At 37.1% G+C, this 18982-nt stretch overlaps 1 protein-coding gene across 1 annotated transcript; it reads left to right on the top strand.

Moving 5' to 3' along the window:
* Window positions 1–1022: 1022 nt before the first annotated feature.
* cry1a (cryptochrome circadian regulator 1a) lies at window positions 1023–16226 on the top strand. Its single transcript, XM_083527830.1, has 14 exons — window positions 1023–2036; window positions 7525–7633; window positions 9049–9191; window positions 9344–9528; window positions 9822–9910; window positions 10061–10201; window positions 10324–10635; window positions 11687–11838; window positions 11957–12159; window positions 12831–12944; window positions 13279–13359; window positions 14428–14505; window positions 14647–14754; window positions 16128–16226. The coding sequence occupies exons 1-13, from the start codon at window positions 1879–1881 to the stop codon at window positions 14748–14750; spliced, it is 1869 nt and encodes a 622-aa protein (XP_083383956.1). The 5' UTR covers window positions 1023–1878; the 3' UTR covers window positions 14751–14754; window positions 16128–16226.
* Window positions 16227–18982: the final 2756 nt, after the last annotated feature.

Here is an 18982-nt window from a genome sequence, read left to right as displayed (position 1 = left end):
GTGCCTGAGCTCTTACTTGTATGCCAGTGAAAATGCAGCCTACTTGTCCCTGGAGAAGCGAGTGAATACATGCAAATAACGCCAATGCCAACCGTGTCTAAAACACTCATCTATTCATTATTAATATTTAATAAACTTAATAAAGACTATTATTACCAATCGACTGCAGCTCATTTGAAGCAAGAAAAGAAAGCCTGGCATTGAAACTAAATGAGATGAGGCAGGGTTGTAAACATTAAAGGAGCAATTCGAGATGAAAACGATGTCAATAACTTAACAAACCTTAAAAATAAAACAAGGAGTAAAACATTCACTTAATGTGAACCTGCTTAACTTCTCCAGGGAAACACGGCTAAAAATAATGTTCAGATGACAAATAAGTTTGGAAACGTCGCTGAAAAGAAGTACGATATTTACAGTATATTTAGAAATTAGCATAGAGCTAGTTGATGCCTCGTGGTCTTGTTCAGCAAGAAGAAACTGGAGCCTTGATTTATTTACATTTATGGCATTTGGCAGACGGCCTTATTCATAGTGACCTACAATCTTAGTTATACAACTTTGCGATGAGGGTTAGGGGCCTTTCTGAAGGGTCCAAAAGGAGCAGCTCGGTGGGTGGTGCTGAGATTTAAACTCAATACTTTCCAGTCGTGTTTTAGCACGACATAATACTATTATTATACTCTGTGATGAAACGTTAACCTTGAGAATAAAGTCACATAAACTAGACAAACTCTTCACACTGACGCGTAAACGTAAACGCGTAACGCGCAACTCGTCGTTTACGAGCGCAGAGAACGCGCACGTCGCTCCAGCGCATGCGCAGCACGGCGCTTCCTTCTTCGTTCATGCCTGATGGCATGTGCTCATCCGGGGACTTTGGCTACAGCCTATCAACGTCGAGAGAGCTCGCGCAACCATTTGTTGAAAGAGCGTTAAAACGCGTATATTAATCAATTGTAATATGTGAAATAAGTTGTATTATTCATATTTGTTATATGAGTTGTTTTAGGGGCGGGTTAATCATTAAAGTGGGAAAATACAACAGACTATTACAATCACACTAGAAGAACGTGACTTTGGGATTAGTGACGTCAGGGTGCGGAGTAGCCAATTAGAAGCCGTGTGGTCCACGTGCGCGTTAGTCTGGGTGGAGCGAGGGAGTTACGTGGGCAAAAAGTGCGCTCTAGCGTCAACGTAGGAGAGACAAATACAACGTTTTACAGCTGGATGCAGTAAATAGAAATACACGCCGAGATTGATTCGGAGGATTTTTCTATATTTTTTCGTGCCTCACTGGACACCGACTTCATCCGTTTAGGGCGTCGGAACTGAGTCTTCTGCGACTATTACTATTTACGTAACCGTTACCGTTTCGGAGAGCGTGCTGGCGTAGCAAGGGAAAGAGTGTGAGGATTTGATTTTAATCAACTAAACACACACGATTCATTATTTTGTCCAAAAGCAGCTACTGGTAACAGAACTGATCGCCTGTTACCTTATTTTATTATCTTATTTGTATGGTTTAGAAATAATAATAATAAAAAAAAACAAGTTATACAACAGGGGAGTACAGCGTACAGCTCGGTCCTAAAGCCTGCCGTGTATACAGCTGCGCGCCTGTTCTACGCACTCTCGTATCCCAATGGTTCAGCTGAGGCCAGTGTCTAAAAGCTTTGACATAATGGCGAGTGTTTTGTTAGAGCAAGGATAATTTTATTTTTCAACAATTTACACTTTTTACACATTTTTACTTTTTAGGGCGATTTGCATAAACCGTTATTAAACCATCCATTTTTTTTTTTGCACTGCACAGACTTTTTTGAGAAGTTTTGACACCTCGAATATTAACATTTAAAGAGATTGTCCGGTGAAGTAATGGTCGTAAATACAATCCACTGGTTCAGGAAGGGCTTGCGGCTCCACGACAATCCTTCCCTCCAAGAATCCATCCGGGGAGCGGACAGTGTGCGCTGTGTGTACATCCTCGACCCCTGGTTTGCTGGATCGTCTAACGTCGGAATCAACAGGTGGAGGTATGGGAGCTGTGTGTACACTCTAACTGCGTTACTATGGGTCATTTTAGACCACTGTAGGTCACTCTAGGTCTTTATGAGTCCCTATAGGCCACTATAAGCTACTGTAGGCCCCTATAGGTTAGTATAGGTCACTATAAGCTAATGTGGGCCCCTATAGGTTAGTATAGGTCACTACTAGTCACGATTATCTAATGTGGGCCCCCTATAGGTTATTATAGGTCACTACTAGTCACTATAGGCCAATATTAGCTACTATAGGCCCCTATATGTTAGTATAGGTCACTACTAGTCCTTATAAGCTAATGTGGGCCCCCTATAGGTTAGTATAGATCACTATAAACTACTGTAGGCCCCTATAGGTTAGTATAGGTCACTATAAGTCTTCATAGGTCACTATAGATCACTATGGGTCACTTGAGGGTCACTGTAGGTTACTTACTGATTTGCATATCTACTGAATCTTCATAGATGAGTTGCATTTCAAAATGTGTTACATAAACTACTATAAAGTTTTATAATAATGTAAAATTATAAATTATACCTTGGTTTTTAAAGAATGAGTTTGTCTTTGGTCCACCAGAGTGATAACATTTGAAGTATAGAGCAACAAGTGACCACCTGTAAACAGATTGAATAAATCAGTTTTATTTATTATATATAAAACAGAAAAAAATAATTTTATAGCAAAGATGTCTGTGAATAAGACTTACAATGATCAATAATTGGTTCTTGGAAACAGTGGTAAATAGTGATTGGAGGTTGGGAAACAATAGAGATAAGTTATTAGTTGTAGAAGACATTATAATGATAGATAGATAGATAGATAGATAGATAGATAGATAGATAGATAGATAGATAGATAGATCTCTTTATTTTCCTAGAAATAAAATCTATTGTTATTACTTATTGGTCAGTGGCAAACAATGTTGCACAGAGATCTTAGTATTTGGTTGTTGGGAATAATGACCAGCCCAATTGCAACTCAGTTTTGGTATTGCACAAATAGTGGTTAGTTAACAGTGTGTGTTTACTCAACTCATATCAGCTCCACAATGAGGTAGAGAGTTATATATCGACTGCAGTAATCTGTTCAGAAAGTCATTACATTTGCTACTTGGAAAAATAATGATAAAGTATAGCAGCAAAGTCAATGACATGAAAATATTGATCATTTGACTGCATTCAGGCATTGCAATTTCACTGCAACCAAAACAACACCCGGTCTGGGTCCTTGGAATCGTTTGGGACAAATTTCACTAGAAATGTCCAATGTACTGATTCAGACAATCGTGATAGGAGCCACATAAGAACAATATCACTGATCATTTTACTGTTTTTTTTTTTTTTTATCACCTGGTCTGGGTTTTTAAAACATGCTTTTCCAGAAGCTTCCAGAGAGTTTGTTTGGTCACATGTGAGTGTGGGTGTGGCTGATGAGTCTTATGTATCTTGGTTATATAACATCATGATCTGTAGTATCGTCACCTTGTGTATCTATTGTACAACCTGTAGAAGTGGGTCAGTGTGACATGAAGGGGCAATAGTAATGGAAGTGACTGATTCCCCCAGTGACCTACTTACTGTTCAGCATTCACTGATCAGTCTGATCTCACTGTACAAAACAGGGATCTTTTCTATAACAGTAAGTAGAGATACTTTATGCTCTCTTTTTCCACAAACTTTCTAATTCCTAAGAATTGTACTAATAATTTTTTTATTATATCATATATTTAATGGGGGGTTCCCTGGTGGTCTAGTGGTTAGGATGCGGCGCTCTCACCGCTGCGGCCCGGGTTCGATCCCCGGTCAGGGAACCAACTCCAGCCACTCTTAGTGCTGGTCCCAAGCCCGGATAAATTGGGGAGGGTTGCGTTAGGAAGGGCATCCAGCGTAAAAACATGTGCCGAATCTAACATGCGGAGGATCCGCTGTGGCGACCCCTAATGGGAGAAGCGGAAAGTAAGTTTATATCATATATTTAATGAACGAGCCAAAAGTGTAATCAAAACTAATGCCATGTACATGAACAGTTTTATTCACTGTTGATGAAAACTGTTAAGGACTGCTGACACACAATCTGTACTTTGAATTTTTTTATTTTTTTTATTTATTTTTTTTTAACATGTATTCATGTGCATTCTACATGTGGTGATTAATGTCTCTCTAATATCCTGAACATGCTAGTGATCTCTTCTTAATCATAGTATATAAGCTTTAAATGAGCAGTGTGTAGACGGCCTTTAAATCACTGAAACTACCACAAGATTTGACATGTTGAACTGTTTTTAAGAAAGTTTTACCAGTCTAATTGGTCTAATCTGGTATTGCGTGTCGTGTGTATGAAGCTATCCGTTCGTAATTGGCAAATTGTTCAATTGCGTGGGTTGAGAAATCTACCTATAAATAAGTAAACCTAATGGTACTTCAAACAAATGCAATAAAATTGTTATCCGTCTATAAAATGAATGATAAAATCAGTTCTTTTGACTTTGACTTGTGTCTCAGCTTCTTGGAAAAGGCCATTAATATAAGATTGTGGGAATCCAAAGCTCCACTATAAAAGAAACAGATGCCTCATAATACCCAGTTATTGCTGTAATAAAAAGTAGAAAAGTTTGAAACAGTTTGCATTTCTCCCAGTAGTGGACACACAAGCAAATAAAACCTGATTACCTCTGCCCAGAGTTTGAGACATGGCTGTAGTTTAGAGCCTTTTCTGAGAAATCACACGTTTGAATCCTAAAACTCTCACAGCCATTTGTTTAATGGGCAGATTATTTTGTTGCAGTTCGGTATATTTCTCTGTGGCACATTCTGGCAGCCGGTTTCACAGAAGCATGCGTTAGCCTTCATCTTGTTTTATGATCGGGATTGAAGAGGGATTGTTCACAAAACGAAATGTGGGAAAGACATCTTAATAGTCTTCTATAGCTTTCTCAACATTTTACAGTGCATTTATTTTTCTTCTATGGGAGGCTTCAGATATACAGCGCTTATATATTATAGTAGAATATGAAGTGTACAGTAGTGCACAGTTAATATTAGTTGCTGCTCATTCTCACACAGGGTGCCAATAAATACTGTAGAATAATGTAGATATGATTGAAATGTTTTACTGTTGTACTTCAGATTTGGTTTGAAAAATTGAGTAATATGTGCAAGAAAGACATGGATTTTCTGGTTTACTCTCACCCACCATGTACCCTGTTATTACCAGGATAATACAGACCACTACTGAGCTCGTTACCTGGCAACAGCAATAATTCATGTCTCTGACTTGTGTCTGTGGGTGTGACTCGGTTAGAAAATACTCTTCGGTTAATGTGGGCAACAGGAGTTCGAACCATCAGTCCTCTTGTTTGTGTTCATGTTTGTGTATGTATGTGGGTTTAATAATCCAGAACCTTAAAGCAGCAAGTTAGAAATGCATTTCCAAGCTTTTGACTATTTAAAAAAAAACAAAAAAAAAAACAGTTAGGATACATTAGGATACATGCCATTTATATAAACCTGCCATTTAGATTCTGTCAGAAGTGCTATTATATAAAATAAATTTTCTAACCAATCAGATTTGAGAATTTAAGCCATGCTGTCGTGTAATATAATGTAGCGAGTGCAATCTCACCAAATTGCACTAAATAGGAAAGAAAGAAGAGAACTACTTGTCACATATACACTACAGCGCAGTGCAATGAATTCTTTGCATATCCCATCTTGTTGTTTTATTTTGTTTTGTTTTCTATTTAAGACTCTTTTATTGTCATTTTAACCATATATATAGCTGATTCAGATTAGTTTTATTTTCAATGCACTGACTGCTTCTTCTCGCTACCCTGCTTTTTTAGTTTCACTCGCTTCTTTTTTAAATATAAATGAAAAAGAAACAAAGAGTATTTTACCGCCCGCAACTGCCTGAATTGAAGAGTAAAGGGGCGGAGTTTAGCAACCGGACAGGACTATCCTGAAGCAACGATGTATATGAACATATTCTGGATTACAGACGGTTTCTGTTATATTATTGAAATATTTATATTCGCATCTATCACAGTATAACATTTTGGTTTTAATTTAAAAAATGCAAAATCCATTTGTATGTTTAGTATTACAGAAGATTTTGCTATAATTTAGAGTAGTTCTAGCAGCTATAAACGGTCATTCAATGGCAAGTGTGTAGTCTATAAACTATTTACTAAATTTGTGAATGCAAACTCCTCATGTAATGAAATATTGATTTTAGGAATCTCCTAAAACATTACTGATTATGCTAGATCAGTTAAAATTTGGTCAGAAGCCATTATGGGATATGACCTAAAGGGGCCATCTTAGTTCATGGTGATATAATCATTTGCTTTATGAAGGTCCATTGCTATTAACAGTTTGGTCAAATATCAGCATTCCCCCCAAAAATGCTAATTTGAATCTGAAACTGAGTCTGAAGGCTGTTGTCAAGTCAAGTGGCTTTTGTCATTTCTACTATACACAGTGGTACACAGTAAAAACGAGACAACGTTTCTCCAGAACCCGGTGCTACACTAAACAACATAGAGCTACAACACACAACATGAAGCTACATAACAAAAAGCTACATAAAGTGCATTGAGTGCAACCTAGTGCAAACAGTGCAGACGAAAAACGGTACAGACAGACAACACAAGACAAAACACATAACCCAAGATAGCGCTGTTCAGTAAACCTACTGTATACTGAATATACAGTACTGTGCAACGAGAACTGTAAAAACTATAACTGAGAGTAAATATAAACAAACACAATGCAGTGCAAAAAACAGCATGTAAACAGTGTAATATGGTCAATTATAAATAATTATAAATAAATGATGGTGGACTGGATTGTGATGAGTAATGTGTGTGTTAAATGTGTGGAGAAGTGGAGAACTGTGTTAAATTTAAATGTCATGTGTGTTCACCAGGTACCTAAATAGTACAGGTAAAACCCTTCTGCTTTACAAAAGCCAGTTATTTAGTAGATTGTATATTAAATGCTGAAAATGTCCAGGGAAGTGATATGCAGGACTTGGGCATGGAATAAAAACATGGAATACAGGGTTCAGTGTGTTTAAATCTACTTTAAGATTTAAAACAGTAAATGAAAATAAATAAGGCACATTTGTGCAAATACCTTTTAAGGCATTGCTGAAACAAAAGAGTGTGATGTCAAAGTTTTTTTGTTCAGGTCCGGGTCTGTGAAAAGCAGAGAGATGTTTCACTGACCTTTATATAAGAATGGTTTGCTTACATAACACTCGTGCTGCATATTTTCAGTTAAGATTTTTGCGTAATACGGAGTACTAATGTTACTGACACCATGCTGATGTAATATAACTCACTGTTAGTCAATCTCTTAAACACAGAACCATCAGTGAGTCTAGTTTAAATCTTTTATAAATGCTTTGGCATGAATGTTTAGAATCCAGAAGACTTCCTCAATAACTCTTGCATACTGTATATCATGTTATTCTGTGCAGGTTTTTACTACAGTGTCTGGAGGACTTGGACACCAGCCTTCGCAAGCTAAACTCCCGGTTGTTTGTAATCCGGGGCCAGCCAACTGATGTTTTCCCTCGGCTCTTCAAGGTACGATGACAACACAGTAAACACGCCTTAAACACGACATTCAAAAGCGAACTTTTTCCATTTGGAAAAATATTTGTTTCCAGACCTGATGCGCAGAAGACAGATTTATAACGGACATATTAAAAAAGATTTTATAAAAACTGAACAAGCAGTCTGGCAGAACTGAAAAAAACAGATGCATCATAATGAATGTGCAGTTAGTGAACTTTGAGAATCCAGATGCTGCTCAGACATTCATATAATTCATTTAATATATATATATATATATATATATATATATATATATAATTACACACATATATAAATACAATTACATACACAGAGACACCATTGTATTTTTATATTGTTTGATGTTTAATATTTAATATTGCTGTAATTTGCCTGGAGCCTCACTTAAGAATTACATTGAGCATATGACAAGTAAAACTTGAATTTTGAGACGGTTCCAAAAAAGTTATAAAAGAAAGGTTATTACATGCTTAAAATATATTGTAATCTATTTCAGTAGTTCATAATATGAATAAACTTCAGGATTAATACGTCACATGATATTAACTAAATTACTAACGTGTAAAGTTTTTTCTTTTTCCGATAGTAAACCAAAAAAAAGCCCACAACAACCAACATGAACCAACACCTTATCTAACATAATTATAGTTACTTTCTGGCAAAGGTGGGGTTTTATTAATAACAGCAATAAACATGATCTACATTTATGTTAATTTATGTTTAAATCCTGAATATTTAAATGTATATTTAAATAAATTACATTTAATAATACGTGTTAACTTACTTTGCTTGTTTGTCAGAATTATTTATTAATGATGATTTTGATTTATTCAGGTTTGCGGTTTGTTAATGTAGTAAGCGATGTCAGTTTATAGAACCTTAAAGTAAATACTTTGGGAATGGGATAAAGAATGGCTTTCAGAATGGGAGAAATAAACTTTTAAACTCATCTTATTTAGATTTTTGAATAATTAATGTCTTGGCCTACATTGTTTGGCCATTTTATAACCTTGTGATAATGAAGGTACAAATGCAGTAATTGACTAATTACATTTAATTACATTTACAATTACTATGTAATTACATTTATTTTTTGCACTTCCTTCTATGTAACAATAAGTCTGTTTAGTTTTTAATAATTTGATCAGTGCTAAATGCTAAAATGCCTAAAATACTACAGTAAATGTTCTATTAATTTTGAACTGTGTTCATTAGCCCTCTAGCCAGGTCCTAAACAAAACCAACAGATCATCGCCATTATGTTTCTTTTTAAACCAGTTTCGTTTTACCTTCCAGTCTCGCTACATCCAGCATTTTCCAAGTTTGTTTTCACAGGAGTTTACTCTCTGTTCATAGCCTTTGTTTGTCTTGTTAATGCTAATAATGTTCTCTTGATCCCCACTCAGGAGTGGAACATCACCCGGCTGTCTTATGAGTACGACTCTGAGCCGTTTGGGAAAGAGCGAGATGCAGCCATTCAAAAGCTGGCCAGTGAGGCCGGAGTGGAGGTGACAGTACGGATCTCCCACACACTCTATGATCTGGACAAGTATGTACCCTGGCAATGGTCAATCACTACCACAATGAGGTCACTGCTGTATCGGAAATTGATACAATGGAGAATTTTAACAGATTTCATAATTTTTCCCACAATCTATTATTCTCACACTTTATTCTCACTCTACTATCTCACACTTTCAGGATCATCGAGCTCAATGGTGGCCAGTCTCCACTCACCTACAAGCGCTTCCAGACCCTCATCAGCAGAATGGAGGCGGTGGAGACTCCCGCCGAGGCCATCACAGCAGAAGTCATGGGCTCTCGCACCACTCCTCTTTCTGATGATCATGACGAAAAGTTTGGTGTTCCTTCCCTGGAAGAGCTCGGTGAGTTTCTTCATATTCTAATTCGTTCACCATTTTTGTTCAATTTGCTTACTTCAGGAATTGATTCCCAATTGGTTTCCTGGTTGTCAAATCTTTCATGCAAGAGCTTATAGAAGATCCTGATTCACTGCCTCACATGCAGCACGTCATTCACACAGTTAACATCAGATATTTTGTTTTCCAACAATCCATCTTAACAAATTGTTTGTACACGTGTAAAGATATTTTAAAATGCTGTGTTGTGACAAATAATTGTAAATGCTCAGTAGCTTGTTTTTTAATGTTGTGTCCAGGTTTTGACACAGAAGGTCTGTCCTCAGCTGTGTGGCCTGGGGGAGAGACTGAGGCCCTTACACGACTCGAGAGGCATCTGGAGAGAAAGGTCAGAAATGAATGTTTTAGTTTTTTTTAACAGTCAGACATAATCTTTTCCATATAAATTGTACCATTCAAATAAAGATCAAAATTTATATAAATTATGCAGTTTGGCACAGTTTTACAAATGGTCACTAATCTATAACGATGCTTCCAGGCATGGGTGGCCAACTTTGAGCGTCCCCGAATGAACGCCAACTCACTGCTGGCTAGTCCTACTGGCCTCAGTCCTTACTTGAGGTTTGGCTGCCTCTCGTGTCGACTCTTCTACTTTAAACTCACAGACCTTTACAAGAAGGTAAAAGAACCTGTCTCTTTATTGTAGATCAGTAAAACTTACGATAATCAAAATACCACTCTTAAGCTATTTCTGGGGTCACACTAATCCAGGCAGATACCTCTCCCGTGTGCATCCCTCAGGTAAAGAAGAACAGCTCGCCACCTCTCTCGCTCTATGGCCAGCTGTTGTGGCGCGAGTTCTTCTATACAGCGGCAACCAACAATCCACGCTTTGACAAAATGGAGGGCAACCCTATATGCGTGCAAATCCCATGGGACCGCAACCCAGAGGCACTTGCCAAGTGGGCCGAGGGCAGGACAGGCTTCCCCTGGATCGACGCCATCATGACCCAGCTGAGGCAGGAGGGGTGGATTCACCACCTGGCGCGGCACGCCGTGGCCTGCTTTCTCACACGTGGAGACTTGTGGGTCAGCTGGGAGGAGGGCATGAAGGTACTGTGTCTTAAGTACTGATCTTTTGTTTACTGTTAGTCATCCACTAATTCAATAAAAGTTATCTATTTTAAAGTAAAACAATTTAGGCTACAATTTATATTTCCAGCTTCCAGCTACAAACCAGTATATGTGCACTTTGGTTTTGACACACATACTGTATCAGCTGAACTCTGCCTGAATCTAAGCAATCGCTGCAACAGAGTGCTATGCAATTACTGGTCATCTATTATCACCATTAATCATAATGATCCGTATTATTCCAGTCAGAACAGATGCGCCTTTGATTAAACTCTGCAGAATCTGAATGTGCAGGTGCGCACGGTTTGAAGCTGGTGGTGCGTTGCTGAGCACCAGTGGCACCTCCTAAATCACTGGCAAGCTCATTTCCTCCTTCAGAAGGCTCTAGATAGCAGATATCCTTACGAAGTACCACCCAAATAAAATTAAAGTAGTTTTAAATTAGCGTTATGTTCAAAACAAGCCTTCTACTTCCCTACTACTTTTTTTTCCTCCCCTAAATTCAATAGCTAGTCTGCTGAAATAATTTTCAATAAGATTAATAATAATCATTAGATTTGTGTCTGTAATTGTAATAATTACTTTAAACTAGTCAACGTAATCTGTATATTGTATATTCTACAATATGTACAATTTCAAACCCATCAAAGAGTAAAGTTTTACAATCATTAGTCTCATATAAGTTTCCTTATTTATATAATTTAGTTTTAGTTTGGTTTTTGTCTGCATGACTGGTTGTACCGCATGATAAATGAGGCCCATTGTTTACACCCGATACCTTTAAGCCGGAAAGAGCCAAGCAAACATGAGCTGAAAAAAATTCAGAGCCAAGCAAACATATAATTACAGTGCATTTTAACAATAACTGTATGACGTTAGTATTTAAGCTGTCTTTTTTAACGTCTTTAACTGGAGAGAAACTACATACAGAATGACAACCCCATAAGGTGTAGTGACATGCTTTACACAGTAGGTGTCACTGCAAGCTTATGTCATTGCTGCAATACAACGTTCACTGTTATGGTACCAGGTGTTTGAGGAGCTGTTGCTGGACGCAGACTGGAGTGTGAATGCAGGCAGCTGGATGTGGCTCTCATGCAGCTCCTTCTTCCAGCAGTTCTTCCACTGCTACTGCCCAGTGGGTTTCGGCCGCCGCACCGACCCCAACGGGGACTACATACGGTGGGTTGGATCAAAAGATTTGTTTGTTTAAGATATTATTGTCTCTGTAAATAAATATTTCGAATAAATAGTTTTCTAAAAGGCACATGTAACTAATTTGCTTCGCTTTCTCATGTAGACGGTATTTACCAGTGCTCAGAGGATTTCCAGCAAAGTACATTTATGATCCATGGAACGCCCCTGAAAGTGTGCAGAAGTCAGCTAAGTGTGTGATTGGTGTGCACTACCCAAAGCCTATGGTGCACCATGCAGAAGCTAGCCGTCTCAACATCGAGCGCATGAAGCAGATTTACCAGCAGCTGTCATGTTACCGTGGCCTGGGTAAGTCTCGTTAGTGTAGCTTGAGACATGAACAGCAATTATTAGCTTTCTTTTGGAGTTTTTACTCTAATCTTGGTTGCTTTTATGATTAATTTACAGTGTCTGCTCTTAATGATGTAAACTAAAAGTAGACATGCTTAAAATGTTTGAAGTTATTAGGATAACTTGGAGGTATTTCAAATAAAGTAACTACAGATCTTCATCAGAGATGAAAACGTCTGTGCTTACTAATGAAGCTGCTGGCATACTTTCAGTCTGACTACATATACACAGTATAACTACATCATATCTGATCTTAGGATGAAAATGACTGGAAACTGCATAGTGTCTGGTCTCATAATAAAAATAACTGGTAAACTAAATAGCGTCCAATCTCAGGATGAACACTACTATTAAACTTCCGATTTCATGATGAAAATACTGGTAAACTACATTGTGTCTGATCTCAAGATGAAAATGACTAGTAAACTATATAGTGTCCGATCTCACAATGAAAATGACTGGTAAACTATATAGTGTCTGATCTCAGGGAGAGGATTAAAACATTTAACTGTATTAGGTCTCTTTGGTGTATACTTTTTAATTTGTGCTAAATTTATATTACAGTATGAACATTCCAGACTGAAATAAAACAGATTTCCTATGGCATAATCAAGTCCTGATTCTTTTAGGTCTGCTGGCAATGGTGCCATCCAACCCTAACGGAAACGGGGAAAAGCATGATGGGACAAGCGTGATGGGAATCCCCAGTGCAGATGCCACTCAGGGCACTTCCGCATCCTCTGGTATACTTAAATGCCTGATGCCTTCCTGCACTTGTTTTGCATAACACATTATTTAGGACCACAGCATTGTATTGCTGTACAAGCATAAAGTACAACAGGCATTTTCTCTGTTTTAAATTGGGCGACCTCAGTTTTTGGTGCATTTTAGGGGTTACCATTACGAAACCATTGTTTATAATTGTTTTAACAATTGCAGAAAGCTGGAGTAACTTATTTGTGTAACTGTACAAACTGACATTCATATTAAAACAAATCCATCTATTAAAACATTTTTGTTTTTATTGCACTTAACATATACAACAACTCAGACGGTCTTTGCTTTACTTTACTTTAGGGTTCCAGATGCCTGCTAACTCTCAGGGGGAGTGGACCAGTGGAATGATGGTATATTCTCCTAGTTGCAATACACAACAAGGTACATAACATCCACACACACATTTACCAACAAGCCTTTTTACGAGCACTTGTACACAATTTCTAGATCATTGGGCAGTTAAGCTCATTGGTTAAGACATTTGATGTCTAATCGGAAGGTTGTTAGTTCAAATCCCAGTATGCTACATTTGGGCCCTTGTGCAAGAGTCTAAATAAAATAAATGTTGCTCTGGATTGGGTCTGCCAAATGTTATAAATGTATAAATGTAAATCATGTGGCTTAATTACAGAAAAAAATCATGTAGAATCTTGTACAGGTGAAACATTTCTGGCTCTAATAACCTGGTCATGGTCAAGTCATTGAAATCACATCCTGTTCTCACTGAAGAAAAATAAAAATGCAGAAATAATATGTGGAATTAAAACTGGAGATTCGAAGATAAAAAAAAAATGGGATAGTGTTTTTTATTTTTTTATTTTTTTTATTTTTTTTTACAGATTTAGTGAACCTTTCCCCATTCTAGCCTTAGATTCCTCTTCATATCTGATCCAATCGTGGTTTTTTGCTGTTGTAGTTCATCCACCACAAGGTTCACCATGTCGAGCATTCTGAGAGGCATTCCTGTTCACCACACTTGTAATGAGCGATTATACATCCATTACCTCGGTTTCACAGAATCCCCGACCATTAGCCATTTCTGATTTACTTAAACCAGCTCATGTGGCACCAACTTGAATGCTACAATCAAAGTCCCTGAGGCCACATTCTGATGCTTGATGTGAAGATGAACTGAAACTCCTGCACTGTGTCTGCATGTTTTTAAGCACTGTGCCATGAATGGCTGACTGTATTATTCAAAAATGTTCATTCAATCATTGAGAATATACCCACTGCAAACATGACTAAGATGTTAATAAGTGATGAACAATATTGCTGTAATTTGTAAAGATGTTAAATGCATTGTAATACTGGGAGCCTCTGGAGGGCCATGGAGATTAAGAGGACTTTTGAGATTTTTTTTTACAGCTCTAACCCACTCAGCGTATGTGAGAATTGGAATCTCACCAAAGTGTGCAGCTTGTTTATAATGATGCTTAATGTCTCTAGGTTATTCTGGCAGCAGTAGTGGAATGGTGTGTTACAGACAGGAAGCTCAGCAGATCCTTGGTCCTGTGTTACAACAAGGTAATGACTTCAAGACCCAAATTATAGTTTTCAATTGTCTTTGATTGTGTATTATATGTTCTTTGAAGAAAGGAGTTAAATTTCTGTGTTCTGTACTGAGTCTTTTTAGACCTTATGTAGAAATGTCTGTGTCTTTTCCAGGGCGGGGACATCACTGCAGCACTGTACAGTCATCTGGAAAACGTCACAACGAGGATTCTGGTTGTAACACAAGCTCAAAAGTCCAGAGACAGAACAGTCCTTGAACAGGTTTGTTTTCTTCATTGAAACTTCTCTACTACTATTTACAGAACAGGGTGGATTTCACTATCAAGAATGAAAATAGGTTTAAGCGATTTATGGATCAGAAATCTGTTTTCATATGATTTGGATTGTAAATATGCCTGAACAAGTCAGTAATTAAATTCGTCCTCCCTAAGATTCTGATTCGTCTGCAAATGTTAACACCCTGTTACGTTTAAGATCGTTTTCAGTGCCTTTCCTCTGCATTATTACAATATTGAGTTACTTCCCAAAAAAGTAACTAATTACGTTACTTAGTTACTTTTTAGGAAAGTAACGCGTTATATTACTTTTGCGTTACTTGTATTTCTTTCACGCCTTACAGGTGTAATATAGATCGTTGCCATTAAGAAATAAGTTATATTAGGGCAAAAGACGTGTGGGCTGCACACCGGTGATGTGGAGGTAGAACATCCCTTTCGCTGTCAACTCATAAAACATCGTGCAATTCCGTAAATATGACCTCGTCCTCGTCTACATCATTCTCTGCTTCATCATCAGCTTGAAACATTCTGAACACTTTTACAAAGTTTGCGCTATTATCAGTGACCGTGGCAGTTTATCTTCCCACAAAGAGCAAATGAGCTGTGAATTTGCTCTCTCTCTCCGCTGTAATGGCGTCGTACATGTGTCTCCCACTGGAAACTTTTATTCTGAGCAGTCAGTAGATCTGCAGTTGTGGAACGTCGGCAAAAGTTTTCTATATTTCTGTCTCCATTTCCATATATTCAACATTGCATAATATCAACATTATACACACACACACACACACACACACACACACACACACACCTTTGCACACATAATCTACACTTAACCATTATTCCTTTCTCCTTCCTTTCTCCTTTTCCTCGACTATTTCAAAATAATAAGAATACTTCCATCGCAGTAATGTAATTCTCTGGTTTGCCATCTTCGCTTCTGACCAGCTTCTGTTCCCGCGGCTCGCACGTATGAGTGCACGATTCTACGTGACTACGTTCATTTTAATTCAGTATTTATTTTATTATGCAAAATAATTTAACTGAAAAGTAACTCGCATTACTTTTTTCAAAAAGTAACTCTGATATTAATGTGTAAATTTATAAAGTAACTTTACTCGTTACTCCAGGAAAGTAATATTATTACGTAACGCACGTTACTTGTAACGCGTTACCCCCAACACTGCTTATAACAGTAAACAATTAAATAAAGAAAACAGCATAAGACATTTTTTAATGAAATTTCTCTCTTTTTTTTTTAAATCATCATGAATTAATAAAAAAAAAAAAAAGATTATTATATATCACATTGCCTGCATCTAAAGAAAACGTACTGAAATGTTGTGTTTGTATTCACAGGTTCTCACATGTGACCATCGCATCCTGGAAATCACATACTGGTGCGTGTGTTAAAAAAAACAATTTGTTTTATATATATATATATATATATATATATATATATATATATATATATATATATATATATATATATATATATATATATATATATATATATATATATATATATATATATATATATATAATTAGTTTTTTTTTAAATACAAACACTATAATTAAAGGAACTTAGAGTTTTTTGTCAGGAGTGCATGATCCTTTCTGCAAGCACTCCTTCATATTATCACTTGGACTATACCCAAGCTTACTCTGGTACTCAAATTTTTGGAAAAATAATAAAAGAAAAAAATATATATATTCTCCTCGCCGAGTTTTAATCTCAGTGAGCTTCAGGACTTCTTTTGGCACAGAACTTTTGCTGTATATAAGAATTTGTTTAATACGTGCATACAAACTGTATATTTGCCATTGTATGTGCTTTTTCTTTCATTCAGTCTCAGACCCACTGATATATTTTTGATATTATATCATTGTGAAAGCATATATATTAAAGAACATTTGTAGATTGCATTTATTGTACTCAGTGAGACTCCTCGCCGTCTGTCTGTCCCTCGATCTCCACGTTTCCTTTTCATATCCAAAAATTTTTATGCTGCATTTTTTGTCATCTGTGTAATTGAAACAGGTTGTTATTCATCACTTTGTGCTAACTGTGTACTCCTGTGCTTGTTTAATAAATACAGTGTAAATAACAATGGTCTCTGTCTTCAGAACACAAGTCTGGTATTTGGGACTAAATTTAGTTTAGTCCCAAAAACACCTTTTCTTTAGAACTATATAAAATGGGGTTTAGTTATAGGGGAATAATGAGTGACAGGATCGGGTAGATTTTTTTTTCTTGTAAATGTAGGTTTATTTTATTTATAATATAGAAATTTGCCAATACTACATTTTTTTTAATGAATAATTGGACATTAAAGATAAGTATTCCTAAACACCACAAAGCAGGACACAGCATGTCAGGTCTGCTCTTGTAATGGATCATTTGTTTATGTTTAAAAAAAACCAAAACAAACACTGGTTTTTAAATGGTGCCATTACAATTATGTTCTATGGAAGTGCATTTCTTCAAGGTACAGGATAATTATGATGATGTGTAAAGTAGAAATTCTGGAACTGGGGACTGGTTAATTTTGGCTCTTATCTGTTATCACAAGTGCTTCTATTGATAGCCACAGCTGTCCTTCACTACTTGTGTCCTAACAGAGGCTGGGTTTAAAAGCAACCACCACCTGCCACTTGCAAATGACGCACAGGCATGGCGTGAGTCTGATGGGATTTCTCATGATAACAGAAAGTTATTTGTGGCACGCAATAAAGCTATTGTATGTCCGGTTTTTTTTATTGTCTGGTAGCAAAACTGCAGCTACAGATACACACTTCTAAGCCAGCGCCATTCCAGCATTATTGCTGCACTCAATACAAGAGTAATATCAGATTCTTTGGTGGTCTCTATCCATTGACTGACATGACAAAGGTGGGGTCTGAGAAACTGAATAACAACAGGTGGTCTTCAGTCAGCAACTGCACTCCTACAAAGTGCATCTATTAATGGCTTCTAAGTGAATTATAATGCTGTGAATAGAAATGTTTCAGGTAGATCAAGGAAACTTCAGGATGTATCCAACGTGATGTCAAAGAAGTACTGATAAAAACGCTTTCCTACCGCAGCTCTCTGGGACCACTGAACTGTCTGCAGAAAGGATGTTCATAAAATTTAATCATTAAAACATCTAAAAACAAGTCAACTTTTCCATGATGAATAGTAAGAGCTTTTTTGTGTGGCACTGTTCCCACAGGTCCATTGCAACTTGATCATATTCAAGACCTATTTATTGCTCTCTTTTCCATGCTAAAGAAAAATGACTTTGGAGAGTAGAACAGAACCAGCTACGAACATATCCACAATGGTGGTACCGTACAAATCTTTTGGTAGCCTTCTCCTAACCTGTGCCTTTTGAAAGCACTTTTCCCAACCATGGTAAATTCATTGTAGTATCATGCAATGATCTGAAGTAATCAAAACCACTACAACTGATGTCACGTGGGGCAAATAGCCTGGTGTTCGATCTGGAAGTTGACTGGTTGTATCTAAGCGAGTTTCTAATAGTATTCTCTAAGGGGCTGATCACCAAAACAGATTTTTCACAAATGTTTTAATGTTATTTTCACTTTGAGGGATATGTGTACATACGGCTCAAAATGTATTAGCCAGAGTGTAACGTGACAAAAGGTAAAGTTGTTAGGGCATGATGAGTTTCTATAGGCACTGTCTGTGTTCCTTATGATATTGCCTAAAGTTCAATCATAAAGGTTATTCAATTTTACTTTCAGTCTTCCCTCTTTGAGACTGGTGTCTCTGTTGGCTGGAATGTAGAATACCCCATGTTATGAAAGGCACAGTGCAATTTGCAAATGCTATTAAAAATGAAAGGAAATGGATCATAAGAAACATTTATTCCTGGAGTAAAATCTACATTTACATTGAAGAACTACTATGATTGAAAAAATTAATTATGCTAAGCTCCGTGACTTGCCTGATTAAAAAAACTTGCAAAAGAAACTATTATGGGGTACAAATGGGTACATCTGTTATGTGACTCAAAAAAGAACTTGGTTGACATAGCAGGAAGCACATGCCACAGGTCAGAGTGTGTGTATGGGTCCTAGAGAAACTGAAAAAGTCTAAAGAAGAAAATAGCTCTGCGTGCATCTGTCCAAAAATCTCCCTTCACAGTCTAAGGCGTGAGGGGTTTCACTCAAGAGGTGTCACATGGTCCAGGAGGACTATAAAAGCA

The sequence above is a fragment of the Silurus aristotelis genome (assembly GCF_946808225.1).
Source record: "Silurus aristotelis genome assembly, chromosome: 24".
Lineage (NCBI taxonomy): Eukaryota > Metazoa > Chordata > Actinopteri > Siluriformes > Siluridae > Silurus > Silurus aristotelis.
This window is presented reverse-complemented; position numbering and strand designations above follow the sequence as displayed.